Below are 16,495 nucleotides of genomic sequence, written 5' to 3'. Positions count from 1 at the left end.
CTTCCCATGATGTGACCGAAGTACGACAGCCTCGGTTTTGTCATTTAAGCTTCTAGGGAGAATTCAGGCTTGATTTGATCTAGCGGCTGCAAACCAGCCCTGGCTCAACTTTCAACTTAGTCATGAACTGGGAGAGGGGAGGCAATTAGGTGAGAGACACTTTTCAGTACCAGCCTCTCACACACACACACCCCACCACGGGGTAATACAGCAGCCTCAATTTACAGGGCTGTTCCCACTAAGCACCCAGCAAGCTCAAGAAAAATACGACAAATAATTATGCCGCATTTGTGCTGAGTAAGGGTGCAAAGATCAGAGGCATTCCGCCTGACTGCTGAGTCACGCCCCACCCTCGCGGAGTTCAAGTGAGCCGTTTGGAAAGCAGGCGGGAGGGAACGACCAACCCCTCACCCAGACAAAGGCCGCACAGCAGGCAAGAGCAGACTCTTCTATTATGCGCCACAGAACTAAGCCCTGTTCACACGCTGCAGCGAATGCACATGCGTCCTGCATGTACATGCGTTTAACTGTTTGTAAGAAAGAGTCAACACACATTCACTGCACAGTTGCAATCAGGGACCAGTCTCAGGATAAAGGCGGGGTTTCAACCACACGTTCAGCTGTCCATTACTCAACACACAGCGAAAAACCAAGGGCACGCTGTGTTCCATGAAGGCAGGAGGGGGGGGGGTCACAACGCTAGGCAAGAAAATCTGGCGGAGGAATATATGGGAACACGGAGCGAGTTTAATTGGATTACATTCATCCTGCTTCCTGGCTTTTTGACCCGATTTAATTGTTCGTCGCTTGAAGTTCTCCACTTGCATTGTGTGGAGTCAAGCCTGTTAATCATTTCCAGAGGTCCGAAATGAATCCAGGGCTGTTTTCATGGGAGCCTGGTGAATCAGTGGCCCCACAGCACAGCATTAACTATGCTCAAGCTTGGGGATAGGCAACAGGGTTGGGGAGGGGAGAAGACAACAGCCCCCGTCATTTGGGTTCTGCCCTTAGGAGTGCTAGGCAGGTTCCCTTACACTTGTGACTCCAGTACCCATGTGCCACAGTGACTGCAAAGGAGACTGATCTTTTCCCACTGCATGGGGGAGGGGGGTACTGCAGAGGGACATTTATTTCGATATTTATACTTAAATATGCTGGGTGCACCAGAAACGAGAGAGCTGCACCACTTCCCCGTGCTCCTCAGAGAAATATGCCCAACGATGCACGAGGATTTGCATTTTACTCTTAAACAGTGGTTGCTCTTCCTCTTTTAACAGGGAGTTTGCTTATTTTTTCTTTGCCGCTCTGCTTTCCGGCCCGCCACCGTGGCACAACTGGCATAACACCCCATCATCAAAGCCAGAAAGCAAACTACCCATTTTATCATCCAAGCAGGGAAGCAGGCTGAACACTTTGCAAACTCTGGGGGTGACCGGAGCGGGGAGCGACCGACAGCTCCTTGGATGGCTCTCAAAACTAAGTGTGAACAATGTGGCCAAAGTTCAGAAGAAGAACCACCTCAGAAGACTGGCAGGGTGACCACCCAGTGGGGACTGCCCCTTTAGGACATTAGAGTGAAAATACACATTACTAAGTACCTAGGTTTGCTCAAGTGAACCTAATTTCACATGTCCCGCCTCCAACTTTCCATGCACTCGCTCACAGTCACGCTCCAATTTGCTTTGCATGAATACATTCACACATGCGATATCAGTTCCTCCTCAACTGCTAAAAGGATCCGTTTCCCCCCACCTCACACATCCATTCATTGAAATGCAGATCTTGACACTTCCTCACATCTTAAAGAAATACAAATCAGCAAGCCAAAGGAGCCTACCCTCAGGCTCAGTTTCCCTATTATGGGGATCCCCATAAGGGGTCTGGGGAGTGAGGAATGGCCGGTGCATGCCCAGATGGGGGCTGTCAGTCCGCCTCACTCCCAGGTGACAGGGGATGATCCACACAGGGGTGTACACCCACCTGGCATCCCACTGACTGTCATCCCATGGTTCCCCCCCTCAGCAGGAGTCTGAGGGGGCGTGTGGTTCATCGGCTTGGCAGGCGGGTCAGCCGATGCTCGGATCTGTGCCCTATGCGCACCTTTGCTGTACTTGTTCTCAGGGATGAAAACAGAGCTGAATTGGAGCTTTGCCCTCCGGACTCACTTGCACATGCAATCACACAACGGGAGCTCCCGTGAAAGCGGCATGCACACGCGTCAAGCAAGAACAGCCTGCACGTGAATTGAGGACCACACATAAAATTCTGCACTTGAGCCTCCCCAGGCAATTCACAATGTGTATTTCCACTTTTAGGAGCCTTAATCCAAGAAAGAATCCGTCTGCGTCTGCGAGGGAATCAGCAAAGCAGGGAGGCTGAATAAACTCGACCCACTGCAGAAACTGTACCCACTGCTGCTCAAGCTGCTAGTCCTGCCTGAGAAGAGGGCTGGAAGCTTGGCCCGTGAGCTCCAATCGAAAGGGGTGCCGGCTGCTCCAAAGAGGGGCTCTCTCGGGACTGCTCTGACAAGCACCTACCCTTTGGGCAGAAGCCCTAGCAAAATGACGGCGAGCCAGAATCTTTCCCGAAGGTGGAAGGCTATAAGGTGCTGCACAGCCACCACATCCTAATGTGTGGCATCAGGTGAGTGGGACTCAGCAAGCCCAGGAGCGTGACGGGCGCAGGGGGATAAGGACGGCAGGAAGGCAGCAGGCTGGGGACAAAGGTACCCTTCACTGGTGCATGGCGCAATTTCTTCTCTACCCTGATTATTGCTGCAGAGGAGAGTGCCAAAAAAGGACACCAGCAGACCTGTCCCTTCCCCATCAAGCTTAGGGCTCATCCTGAAGGTCTGGAGAACAAAAGTGGGGGGCTGCGTGGGGAAGGGGGTGCTGTACAGGAGGAGAAGCAGCATCTCCACCTCTACACGTCCTCGGGAAAGGAGGAGGGCTTGCAGGAGGAACTGCGCCCCGAGCTGGCCGCAGGTTCCAGAAGGGAATGCCAGATCTCGGGGACAGGGCGAAGTGGGGAGAACTGAGCCCCTATGAGAGGGCTGGAGGAGCCGAGGACAAGGCCACGAAGCGCTTGGGGAGTATGAGCTGGATCCAGACCACCAGCCTAGGGATAAGGGAAGGAACCTGACATGCTCTCATTGCCGTTTTTATGCTCTAGCCTTGGTTCTAATTGTTTTAATGCTGCGGTTTTGTTTGGTTCTATTAACGTTTTTTAAGATGTGGTGCTATTGGGTATGTTTTGAATCTATCCTCTGGCTTGGTGGCCCTGATGAGGACGGAAAGGCGGGGGATATGTTGTCAATTAAAAACCAAATAAATGCTCAGAACCACAAAAGGGGGGGGGGTGATTCTGCAGCAGAGAACTAAACAGAGGTGGAGGCGCAAGAGCAGAAAAGAGGAGCAGCAGTGAGAGGGGACAGCCAGCATCCGAGGAACCAGGGAGGTGATCCGAGAAGAGGTTCTTCGGGCTTCCAGGTGGGCCAGCTGGGACCTGAAAACTGGAGTGGGAGCAGGGTTTTTTTCCAGCAGGAACGCGGTGGAACGGAGTTCCGGCACCTCTTGAAAATGGTCACATGGTTGGTGGCCCCGCCCCCTGATCTCCAGACAGAGGGGAGTTCAGATTGCCCTCCGCGCCGCCAAGCGGCGCGGAGGGCAATCTCAACTCCCCTCTGTCTGGAGATCAGGGGGCAGGGCCACCAACCATGTGTCCATTTTCACCAAGGGTGATTTAAACTTTAAAAAACTCCCCCCTTGTTTCAGCTGACCCAAAGTGAGTTCCACCACCTCTTTTCCCAGAAAAAAAGCCCTGAGTGGGAGACTCTACTTGTGCAACGAAGGGAAGCGATGATAAGAAGTATTTTAGTAATAAAATTATTGTGACCCTACAAAGAAACACTTGCGGTTCCAAGAGTTCTGCAGGCAATCTGCTAGTTATTAGTTTGTCTCCTGAACCTGTCGGGTAAAACCAGCGTTCTTACAGGGTTTTAGCAGACAGGTTCAGTAAACAATTCACTAGCAGATCCCCTGAGGTAGCCATAGCGAAAGGGGTCAGGTCTCATATATAATATTTTTATTATTAACATGTGCAGTGTTCTCTTTCTCTTCAGGGCACCAGCAGCGTTATGCTTTTTGCCCCTTGCTTTCATTCCCCCTTCCGCCAGTGCAGCTCTTCACTTTTTGTCAACTGGGCACTGAAGCAAACGGGGGCAAATCTCATTTAGGAATCCACTGGGAGGCACCAATCCTTCAGAGACCACCTCCATTGCCTTCAAGCGGGCTGCCTGTGTTTTGCAAAGCGTTCGGGGGGTGGGTGGGATCTAACCCTGAAACATTCAACTTCTCATTGCAAAGCAAGTTTCTAGTCCTCGTGGCTGCAGAGAGCACTGTGAAAACGTGCCAGCTACGCTCGGCAAAACCCACACAGGTCAAATGCTGGGAAAGAACAGGATTGCCAAACGCTCCGCATGGGATCTTTGCAGGGCTCATTTCGAGGGGGAACGCGCCGGAACACAGTTCCAGCTGTTCTCCAAAGAGGTCACATGTCAGGTGGCCCCGCCCACCTGACTCGGCCATTTTGGGCCCGTTTCATCCTGGATTGGGGCCGAAATGGCCTGGATCGGGCCTCTGACGGGTGGTGGATCACTCTCCCGTTCAGCAGCGGCCCAATCCTGACTATTTTGGGCCACTTTTCGGCCATTTTCAGCCCCCTTTTGCCATTTTGGGCCCAATTTCGGCACTGAATGGCCAGGATTGGGTCCAAAACAGCCAGGACAGGTGGTCAGGGGGTGTGGCATATGCAAATCAGTTATGCCAATGACACATTTCCAGTGATGTCAAGGGTTGTGGCATATGCTAATGAACTATGCTAATGAGTTCCTCCAGCTCTTTTTCCACGAAATGACCCCTGGATCTTTGTAAACGAGGCAAAGCGAGCCAGTGTGTCAAGTTACATCATTTATTTAAGCTATAAAAACATGGCAGCTCTTCACAGAGATCTCCAATACTACTTATTGCCCAGGGTAGCAAGAGAGTTGAGCAAAAGGGGATTCCGCCCTTCTCTTCCCCGAGGCCTCTTGCTAACCCGAAGACACACATTTCTTGGCCGCTTCCCTTGACCGCTTAACAAAACAAAAACTCCACCGTGGATTTCCTTCCATTTCGCAGGCCGCTGTGTGAAGAGGAGTCCCAGAGTTCCTCTTCTGTGCCGCTTTGGCCAGTGGGGCCACTAAACTGCTGGCTTCTTGCCCAGAGAGGGTGGCGCTCCATCTTGGCAAGGAGGGTGGCAGCCCTCACTTATTTCAACCAAGTCCTGCCACTTTCTTAAGCTGCCAAAGAGCCCCAGAAGCGGCCCGATACCTTCCCAAGGCCTTTCGCACACACCACCTGCAACAGATCCAGAGGATCTACTGGACTCTTTTCTATTTTGCACCCGCAACAGAAATCCTGCCAGCAAGCCCCAAAGCCTCAGAAATGTCTACAAAGCAAAGCCCGGCTGGGTTGCTTATCTGGCAGTTTCTCCCGCTGTAAGGTAGGCAGTTGGGTGCCATTTAAAAGTACCGTGGCTGTACAATGCCCACAGGAAACTTGCAATGAGCCACATCACACTGTGAGTGTTGGGAAGAGAGAGCGTGGCTTTCCCCTGACATGCTCCTGTCATGCTCCCTCTCACACCAAACAAGGAAGAAGTTCCCTTCAAGGGCTGCTAGTCCCAAAGCTGTCTGATTTGCACTCCACCCCTCATTGGTGACCCGTAAAAGGCAAATCGGGAACCCCCTCCCATGAGCACAGAAGAACACCATTTTCTTCCATCCATGCCCTACCAGCCAAATTGAGGCTTTCAAATGGGTTGTGAGCCGACAGCTTCGGTACAGTTTCTGAATAGCAACAACAGCAACAAATTTAGATACTGCCCTTCAGGACAACTTAAGGCCTACTCAGAGCGGTTTACAAAGTATGTTATTATTATCCCCGCAACAGTAAGCCTGTGAGGTGGGTGAGGCTGAGAGGGCTCCGAAAGAGCTGAGACTGACCTAAGGTCACCCGGTTGGCTTCAAACGAAGGAGTGAGGAATCAAACCTGGCTCTCCAAATTAGAGTCCTGCTGCTCTTGGGGAGGGAGTGTGTGTCTTGAAAAGATGTGGGGATGAGCTCTCCACAAGTAAAATTCATATGAACAAGTCGTGCAGGCGCAAGGGTGGTGGTGGGTGCGCCACCCTTCCGAAGCCCACATGGGAATCCCTGCTCTCACCTTGCTAGAAGGACACCGCACTACGCATTTGTGAAACTGAAGGTGCAAGGTGGTGCAATTTTGTGAAACTGAAGGTGCAACAAGGCAATTGTCTTGATTGCAATCGTCTTAATTGCATTTCAAAGGCTAGGGAATGGGACACGCACGCACCTCTTTCTCTCTCTCTCTCTCTCACACACACACACACACACACACACACACACTCAGCGCATTCCTGCATCCTTCAAAGTATTTCCACATGTCCACACATTCCGTTGCCTGCAGGAAGGGCACGACACAACAGCACATTTTCCCACCAACCCTTTGATCTGCACACTGAAGTTCTCCAGCGCCAAAAGGCGGTCGCAACAGAGCCATTCGAAAAAAGCAAACTCTAGTGTTGCGGTGGCAAACCCAAACCACATGTGAGGGGCCGATAACAATTCATGGGGGAGAAGGCAGGAGGAGTCTGTTCAATATAAAGCAAAGAGGGGGGCAGGGATGGCGAAAGGAAACTAGCCAAGTTGCTTTTGGAGTCAAGCGTCTCCATGATTCAAAGGTGCCATGTTAGAGAGAGCATGGACCATTACGGAACACCATCAAAACCAGAATGCAGTGTTAAAGCCTTGTTTTTAATTTACTTTATGCCCCATCTTTTTCCCCCAGTGGAGACCCAAAGTGACTGAGAGCCAAGCTACAAGTGACGCCTGACACAGGTTGGAAGTTTTGATGGGAAACGTAGGCGTCCTGGTCATACAGGTTGGCTCTCCATTTAATTAAAGTTTACAGAACGCCCCCCCACACACCCACACATACAGTGGAGGGGAAGGGGGGCACCTGGCAAGAGCTCGATGCCAGCACTCCCCTCCCGACCGCATGTTCTCCTTCCCATAGACTGCCGCTCTGTAAACTTCTGCAAGCTGCAAGACCAGGATGCCTACGTTTCCCATCAAAACTTGAGGGAAGCTGACAAGCGTCCAACCTGTGTCAGGCGTCACTTGTAGCTTGGCTCTTATTCTCCTCGACTCCATTTATCCTCACTGCAACCCTGTGAGGTAGGTTAGGCTGAGAATTGTGTGTGACTGGCCCAAGGTCACCCAGCAACCTTCTATGGCAGAGCGGGGATTCAATCCTGGTCATCCCAGATCCTAGTCCAACACTCGAATCATTACACCACACTAGCTCTTACGCTAATGCCCCCCCCCAACTTCTGCAACAGAAGCACCAAGTAACCAATGGCATTTTTGCAGCATCATAAAGAACTACAGTTGCAATACATAGAGCAATATATAGTATTCAGGCTAATAGCTCAACGACCCCCACCTTGAATTAGGAGAGCACTCGCTGTCCCCCACCCGTCTACACAACCAAATGTGGGTTTGCATCTCTCAAACAATGAGCTATTTGGTTTGAAGCAACTGGGAAAACATCTTGAGCAACTCCGAAGCAGAACAGCGCAAGCGCAGAACCGCTAAGTTCTACCAAGCAGTAAAATCCACTGAGGGCCTGTAAGACCTGCAACATCCCCAAATCTAACAGCACATTTCACTTCAACAATAAAACAGAGACAGACCTGCCCTCGTCCTGGCCAAAGAAGGGCTTGCAATTTAAGACCAATTTTTTAAGATGAAAGAGGAGAGATGGAACCCCAAAACATTCCAGCCTACGGAGAATTTTAAAAGAAACTCCCCTACCCGTTGCTCTGCTGATCTGCTGAGCAGCAGGCGCCGGGGGCCACTCAAGAAAATGATTTTTGCAAGATTCAAACTGTCCTGCGAAAAAGCGCTTTACCCTGTTAATTCTCTTCTAGTCCCAATGACGGGCATGGAATGGTGGCATAGAATGTAACCTATGCAGTGCCACACAGCAAGCTCTCATGAGCAGGTCTCTGTGGCCAAGGTGGATCGTGGCGACTTTCTTTCCTCCCCAATTTAGGGGCAGCATCTACACCCCCAGCTGGGAGAAGTTTGAGTGTGGGAGGGACGTTTGCTCTTGACCCCCATGTCCTTCCGATTCAGCTCACCAATAGTGATGAATTAGGACTCCACCCCATCTCTAATTCTGGGTCACAGTGCTGACGATACCTGCCAAGTACGAAGAAACTCAGCGATAAACAGAAGGACCGGGGTTTTATCTCGCCCATAAAAGCGCCCCAGATTTGGGGCCTCTTCTGAGACCTTGGAGAAGCCAGAGCTGGTCAAGGGGAAAGACTAGGAAGGCCACCGGACCATCTGCTTCCCATGCCTCTAAGGAAGGGATCCATCCAGTTGTTATGCCAATATAGATTAAAATCATATGCCAGTGATCAATACTGAACAATACTAGGCCTAGCTTCTATACTTTCTAGATGAACTTTTAAACTTTGCATGAACTTTCAGTGTATTTTTTCTATGTGTAAGGTAATTCAGCAGGTGTGCTTTCATCCTTTGACAATTAATTAAAATAGTGGACTCTACCGAGATTGATGTTCCTCTATCAGAGATTCAACCAATGGTGATCGCCCAACTTAACTTTTCTTGACACTTGTTAGAGATTTATAGTTTTTTTTTGCAGTTCTGACTATGACATAATTTTTTAACTAATTGGAAGGCTGTACTATGAAATTATGAATATTCAGCAAAGTGTCAAACCAATCAATATTTGTTTGTGCTATCATGTGAATAGACCCTAAATATTTGCATATGATTAGGTATATAATTGCAAACACAGAAAGAATAAACAGGGTACTGATGGAAGAGATCTCTTGGGAGAATCTAGGTGAGAAATTATTTCTACCTATGTATTTCATAGAAACTTTGAGCAATGTTAAACCTAGGATTTATTGAGAAATGTTAGTGAACTTATTTCTTATTGCCTTTCTATGTTATGTTGTTATAGGATTCATATTAATAGCCATTTATATTTTGATTACTTGCTTCATTAAAAAACTAGGGTGTATTTTCAATAAAGTGAAATAAACTCTAGATTGGTGTCTGTGTGTTTGATGGGGAGTTGCAAAGCAATATTGAACCCTATATAAATAAATGTACTGACAAACAGCTGGTTCAAAGAACTTATCTGTTTGACAGGTCTAAAGACTAACTGCTTTCAGCTTCCCCGGAGAGAGATCCATCTTTCTCCTGGCAAGTTGAAACTTGGTTTTAGACATGGGCAACTGTCCCGTTACACAGTGGACTGAACCCAGTCTAATGGTTGTTGTGGATTTTCCGGGCTGTATAGCCGTGGTCTTGGCATTGTAGTTCCTGACGTTTCGCCCGGCTATACAGCCCGGAAAATCCACAACAACCATTGTTCTCCGGCCGAGAAAGCCTTTGACAATATATTGAACCCAGTCTATTCTTTAGAAACAGAATCTCCCTGGAGTGTGACTTTGCCAATCCTGTAAGGCCATCCTGTGCCATCACAAAGAGAAGTCTGGAAGGTAAAATACGAGGGCGGAGGAACCCTTATTTGTGTGGCTAAGATCAAAGAGCTCGCGGAAAACTTGGCACCCTGAGATAACCAGAAGCCTGCACCGAAAAAGCCTTTCACATCTGCTCGGAGTAATCGAAACCAGGCATTTTGGTCAACAGCCCTCTGGAGACCCGGCAAACTTTTGGCCAGGGAAAATTCCAGTTTTAGCTTGTGGTGTTTTTGCAACTGCTGCCCTTCTTAGAAACCATTGCAGAGGGCAAGACTGTCTCAGTTTACAGTTTATGATAGGAATAAAGGGATATACACACGGTGAGAGGCAGATTGGGAACTCCACGTACCCCGATGATGGCGTTCAGCTCGGTCATGGTGACTTGTTTGGCACGCTCAACAGCCTGAGCCACTTGCTGTTGGTGCTGCAGAAAAGCACATGAAGGATAAAACGGATTAAGCCCCCCTGTTTGCAAGGACGTAACAGTCCAGATGTCAAGGTTTCTGCCCCCAATGGAACTGGAGGCACCGTAACCCTGTAAGGCACACCAGAGAATCTTTGCACAGTCAATTCTCAGCTCACGCCCCAAACCACAATTCCCAGAGCCCCTTGCAGGGAAGCTAAGACGATTAAGCCCTTTTGCGGCAGAGATATATCCTTAGAGGCACATAAAAGGAAAAGGGAAATTGACACACTCAATAGCTCAGCAAGTGCAGCTTTAGAACTTGCTTGCCCTTTACAACATCTCTTCTGTGGATGGACAACTTATTTTTTTTATTGGGAAAACTGGGTGTCCAAAATAGTAGCCACGCATGGTAGTCAATTTTTATTCCTATTAGCCAGCTGCACTGGCCAACCCTAACTACAATACTACCTATAGAAGTAAGAATTTCTGGATTAGTTGGACCTTACACTGTGTTAACCACAAACTTTAAACTTAGTCATTCGCACTCGTTATCTTCAGTACTTCAGTCTTATCTATATTAACACACACACAAAACACAGACTTTACTTTTAAGCTATGATAAATTATGCATCTTTGACCAGCCTTCCAAATTCCTAATATTTATTTTTGTCAGCAGATCTATAGTTTTTATAGAAGCTCAAATACTGTACAACATAGCGCCTTAAAGACTAACGCTTTTTTGGCGGGACTTTTTTCCAGATTTGTGGGGTGCGCGGCACAAATAGCTGAGCTATGGAGTATATGCTTGGCAAGCAGAAGGGCCCCATCTTCAGGGCCGGCATGTCCATTGAGGCGGTGGGGGCAGCCGCTGCGAACGCTGGACTTAGAAGGAGGTGCCGTCCCCGCTCACCTCTCCACCCCTTCCCTGCTGCTGCTCACTTCGGCTCGGGTCCCAGCAAGCTGGGCGCCCCAGCAGTGCAGCAGCAAGCAGGGAGGCGAGCGGGGAAGCTGGATGCCCCACTCGCCTCTCCGCCCCTTTGCCACTGCTGCCCGCCTCGGCTCAGCACCTGGCGAGCCGGGCACCCCGGCAGCACAGCAGCGAGCGGGGAGGCGAGTGGGGAAGCAGGCTGCCCCGCTTGCCTCTCCGCCCCTTCGCCACTGCTGCCCGCCTTGGCTCGGCTCCCGGCAAGTCAGCTGCCCCAGTGGCACAGCAATGAGCAGGTATCTCACCTCAGACACCAGAAATGCTGGCACCAGCCCTGCCCATCTTCATACGCTGGCATCTCCAGGAGAAAGGATCTCTGGCAGCACACCAGAGAATGCACTTTGGGTAAGACTCTGAGACATGCTGGGCTGGCTGGACTCAGCATAAGGCTGCAATCCAGGGCACAGATACTGGGAAATAAGCCTTATTAACCCCAGAGGGACTTACTTCTGAGTAACTCCGCACATGCCCAGACAAATTCTCTAGCTGTTGGATTTGGAAAAGCTCCCTTACAGGTCAGTAGCAAATCTCATGTCAATTTTTTTAAAAACTTACGCAACTAGGTATCTCAAAAGAAGGGGCAAAAGGGGGATGCTTTCTGCCTTGAAAGGCAATTGCCAGGAGAAAAAGCTTCCTTGCCACTAGTGACCCAGTGGGTGCTTTTGGGGAAAACTGGGGGGGGGGGGCGCCAGGGCAGCAACACTGCCAGGGAGCAGCCAGAGCTATCCACCTAGCAGCCACTCCGAAGGCAGCATAATGCAATCCAATCGGATAGGAAAAAGCGCCCCCCTCCCAAAATTTCCTGCACACGAACATGCTGGGGAGCCATTTTGAAATCTCATGGCCAAGTCTCTGCTGTCCCAGGCTTCCCGCTGCAAAAACGAAAAACTCCAGAAGCGCTTGTCCAGTTCCTGGAGAATTTGTGGGAACCATTGATTGGATCTCACAAAAGCATGCTTGGGCTGACACCGAAGCAAGATAGCTGAGGAACGTCTAGAAGAACAGAGAGTCTTGCAACTCCCCTGAAATCCCAAAGAGCGACCAAACGCTCTCCTGCGCTTCCACATTCTTCACTTGTCTGTCCCTTTAAGATTCCGCTCTGTAACTTGTGCACAGCCCTCAAACTGACCCAAGGGAAGAAGCAGAAAAATGAACCCAAGCAAGGCCTCGTGATGGCAGAGCAGGAGAAGCGGCCTGCACCCTCAGAGGGGAAAGCTGCCCCTTCCAGGTAAGCGCCCTGCTGGCCTTAGGTGAGGTGGGGAGATGCGATCGCTTTAAAGTCAACATGCCTCAAGAGCCAACGGAAGCAGGCTTTTGAGGAGACGGGAAGCGCTTCCGAGCGGCATTCCTCTCTGTGCAGACGCCTTCCGCACACGTTGGATAATGCACTTTCAATGCACTTTAGCAATCGTTTGGAAGTGGATTTTTTGTTTCGCACACGAAAAATTCCGTTCCAAATGCTCTCTAAAGAGGATCGGAAGTGCATTATCCAACGTGTGCGGAATCAGCCCAAGCCCCGGCACTGTGCCACACCCAGCTTCCATTTTGCCCACTTCCAACAACCATCCAGCAGCCTCTTACCTCTTGCGAGAGAAATGGCATGATCTGGGCAAGTATCGTGTTCAGCCTTTTAGCGATCTCTGTCTAGAAGGGAGAGAGGAGAGAACCCGTTTAGTATCACTCAGTTACCATAATGCAGAAGAAGCACAGACAACTCGGCAGCAACCCGGAACACAGGACAGACGGCCTTCTTATTGAAAGCGCTGGCAAAGACTGCCACCCGGGGCCAAAGGACAAGCTTCGCCCTTCCCTGGGACAGCCCCCCCCTTGATCCCACAGTCTAGAGGTGCCTAAAAAAGACAACAAAAACTGAGGTTAAAATGTGACTAAGAAATACAGCACATCTCCAACACTTCCACAGGCATATCTGATTATAGTGTTAGGATATAAGGTAAAGGTAGTCCCCTGTGCAAGCACCGAGTCATTACTGACCCATGGGGGGGACGCTGCATCATGATGTTTTCTTGGCAGACTTTTTGTTACAGGGTGGTTTGCCATTGCCTTCCCCAGTTATCTACACTTTACCCCCAGGAAACTGGGGACTCATTTTACCAACTTTGGAAGGATGGAAAGGCTGAGTCACCCTTGAGCCGGCTACCTGAACCCGGCTTCCGCCAGGATCGAACTCAGGTTGAGAGCAGAGCTTGGGCTGCAGCACTGCGGCTTACCACTCTGCGCACCAGGGGGAAGCCTTTTATATCCAAACTGGAAGGGTCAGTAAATAGCTGGGCACTGCTACTCTCTACACGCAGCAGCCAAGCGTGGCAGTGTCTATCCCAGAGAATTCCCTGCAATCAGAGAAGCCAGGAGGAAGCCCCGTGGCACAGAGCGGTAAGCGGCAGTACTGCAGTCCATGCTCTGCTCACAACCTGAGTTTGATCCCGGAGGAAGCTGGGTTCAGGTGGCCAGCTCAAGGTTGACTCAGCCTTTCCATCCTTCCAAGGTCGGTAAAATGAGCACCCAGTTTCCTGGGGGTAAAGTGCAGATGACTGGGGAAGGCAATGGCAAACCACCCCGTAAAAAAAAGTCTGCCAAGAAAACGTCGTGATGCGACGTCCCTCCGTGGGTCAGTAATGACTCGGTGTTTGCACAGGGGACTACCTTGACCTTTACCAGAGAGGCCAGGACATGGGGATCTCACGGAGGACCCACAAGGTGGCTCAGTGGCAGAACACAATGCATGGCATCTCCTGGTTTTAAAAAAAATTGCAGGGTGCAGGCGTTTGGGAAACCTTTTCACACTCAAGGCCCGGGAGGGCTGCTGCATTTCAGAGTGCAGGGCATCCTGAGATGCTCACATCAACAAACAACACTCCGCGGTTGGCTGTTCTGGGCCTTCATGCAACTGCAAAAGTCCCCGCTTTGTTTTACAAAGAAAACTTGAGTTTCCAACCTTTAGTTCTCCCCCTAATGAAGTTTGACCCTGAACTGGATAGCCCAGGAGAGCCTGTTCTTGTCAGATCTCAGAAGCTAAGCAGGGTTGACCTAGGCTAGTAATTGGATGGGAGACCTCCAATGAAGACCAGGGTTGCAGAGGCAGGCAATGGCAAACTAACTGTTAGTCTCTTGCCATGAAAACCCCACCAGGGGTCGCCATAAGCCAGCTATGACTAGAGGGCACTCACCACCACCACATGAAAAGGAATGCCATTTTTTTAAGGTGAAGAAAAATGAAAATATAAGACTTAATGAACAAGTATGGAAATTGGAGTCCCTGCTCCCGCTAGGGGTTGCCGTAAGTCAACTATGACTTGAGGGTAGGATTTCGTTTCTTCAACAAAGCCTGAAGCTGACGGGCAATGCCCGTTGAAGTCCCCACGGCTGCAATTTCAACAACTTGGGGCGATGAGGACCTGGGGCTATGCACACAGCTATTGATGCCACATACACAATGAGGCACAGTTTACTCGGGACACAACCTGCCCTGTCTGTCGTCTTGCAGAACAGAGAGCCACAGAGAGTTTTTCTACTTGAGGGGTCAACAGACCACCTGTCCCTGGTCAGGTCAGCTGTTAAAACAGTGGGGTGTTCCAACTTAAACAAGATCCGATCATCAGTGAAGAGGTCCAGAAACGAGAGCGACAATGGAAGAAGCTCGAAACCACGTACTGGAACAGGATCAAAGGCTACGAGGCTGCACTTCGGTAACGCAGAGAAGCTTGTTCTCAAGAAAGCTGAGCGCCACCCCCACCCCACCCGCCAATGTGTGATTCAATGGGTCAAGAAGCAGCTCTCTCCACACACTTGTGTTTGGCCACTTCAGCCAGAGCTTGCATTTCCAGTGATAAAATCCAAGGCAATACTCCTGTCTTGCCAGTTTGGGATGGGAAAAGAACCCAGGAACACCATCGACACTGCAAAAAACCACATCGTTCCCTCCCACGGAACAATAGTATCGGTTGCAGAAAACCCGACGCCACGCTGCCCTGTTCAACACGATGCTTTCGGCTACGGGGCTGGAACTGCCAACCCCAACGCAGAGCCAGGAATCGTGGCCGCCCTCTTAGCTGGCCTCTTCTACTGGCCTGACCAAAGGTGGAGCAAGCTGGACAGCGCATCAGAACCTGGCCCTACAGGACAGGCAATTCTCGCCACCATCATCACCCTAACGGATTCTGGGAGGAAGCAATTCTGCACCTGAACCATTCTCAAAAGCTTTGCCTTTTTTTTTTAATGCCTAGCATTGTTGTATTTGAAATCTCAAAAAATACAACTGTGGTCCTTTTTAATAACAACAACAACACTCAGTTTATATACCACCCTTCAAGACAACTCAATGCCCACTCACAGAGGTTTTCAAAGTATGTTATTATCCTCACGACAATCACCCTGTTAAGTGGATGGGACTGAGAGAGCTCTGAAAGAGGGTAGGGCTGAGAGAGCACTGAGAGAGCTGTGACTGACCCAAGGTCACCCAGCTGGTTTCAAGCGGAGGAGTGGGGAATCAAACCTGGCTCTCCGGATTAGAGTCCTGCCTCTCTTAACCACTTCACCAAACTGGCTCCCAGACCAGGATGTGCCAAGCACATTAGAATGCACTCAAGACTGTGCACACAGGCCACAGAAAACCCAGTTCTGAGGCACCCAGACACCAAGGCTCTTGGCTCCAGCAGTAGAGTCCCTTCCATGGGGCATGCCTGAAAAGATGGGGGAGGGCCAGGGGAAGGGCCCTCTGCAGCTGAGGACACGGAGATGGCTGTCCCAGGTGGGCCAGGGAAGATGGCAGCAACTAACAGCCAGCAAGTGTAGTTGAGCCCAGCTGGCCCAAGAAAGCACTCGAAGCACTGGGGAAAAGCACGGGAGTTCCCTTGATGACACAGGCGTCCCTGACCCGGTAACATACAAGATCAAAGATCGTAATTAAGAATTTTATCGGAAGCAACACGTGGAAGCCCAAACTGACAGACCAACACCCCAGGCTGGTGCCCCTCCTGCAGCAGCTTGCACTTAAAGGAGTCTTTTGTTTTTGACCAAGGATTTGGGAAGCGAGCTTCCATATGAAACTATACCGAAAGGCGAGGCCAGCAATCTTAAAATGAAAGCAACACAAAAGTTCAAACACACACACTGTGCAAGGCAAGGCAATTTTTTTTCCAGTGTGGCAAGAAAGATTTAGCACACACACCCCCAACCTTACATTGGCGGTTTAACAGTCAATTCAATAACCCACTTAAAAATCATTTGTTCGTGTTAACAAATTTGGGGAATCAAAAAAAAAAATCAAAAATCTCCCCCCCCCCTCCTGTTTAAGCTTTAACAAAGGTCTGGCTGTCTTGCTGGGAACGGAGACGGGCGCCTTGGGCTCCTTAAAGGAACATCGCCCCATTCATCACAGCAAGAGCCCCCCCCCCACCTCAATTCATCGCCCTCTGGTTTCCACGGCAACCCAACCTAATCTCCAT

The 16,495-nt window shown here is 50.1% G+C and overlaps 1 protein-coding gene across 8 annotated transcripts in view; it reads right to left on the bottom strand.

Annotated features, from left to right (window-relative positions):
* The window catches only part of TLE3 (TLE family member 3, transcriptional corepressor), a 45,662-nt gene that overhangs the window by 16,832 nt on the left and 12,335 nt on the right, over positions 1 to 16,495 (bottom strand). For 4 of the 8 annotated variants that reach the window (XM_055002352.1, XM_055002351.1, XM_055002353.1 and 1 more), the window contains exons 5-6: positions 12,615 to 12,677; positions 9,962 to 10,066 (exon numbers count right to left, since the gene is read on the bottom strand). In XM_055002352.1, the coding sequence (XP_054858327.1) occupies positions 9,962 to 10,066; positions 12,615 to 12,677 (168 nt within the window). The remainder of the gene's footprint in view (positions 1 to 9,961; positions 10,067 to 12,614; positions 12,678 to 16,495) is intronic. The other 4 variants (XM_055002355.1, XM_055002354.1, XM_055002357.1 and 1 more) reach the window with 1 other exon arrangement.

Source organism: Eublepharis macularius, chromosome 18 (genome assembly GCF_028583425.1).
Source record: "Eublepharis macularius isolate TG4126 chromosome 18, MPM_Emac_v1.0, whole genome shotgun sequence".
In the NCBI taxonomy this organism is placed as follows: Eukaryota; Metazoa; Chordata; class Lepidosauria; order Squamata; family Eublepharidae; genus Eublepharis; species Eublepharis macularius.
This window is presented reverse-complemented; position numbering and strand designations above follow the sequence as displayed.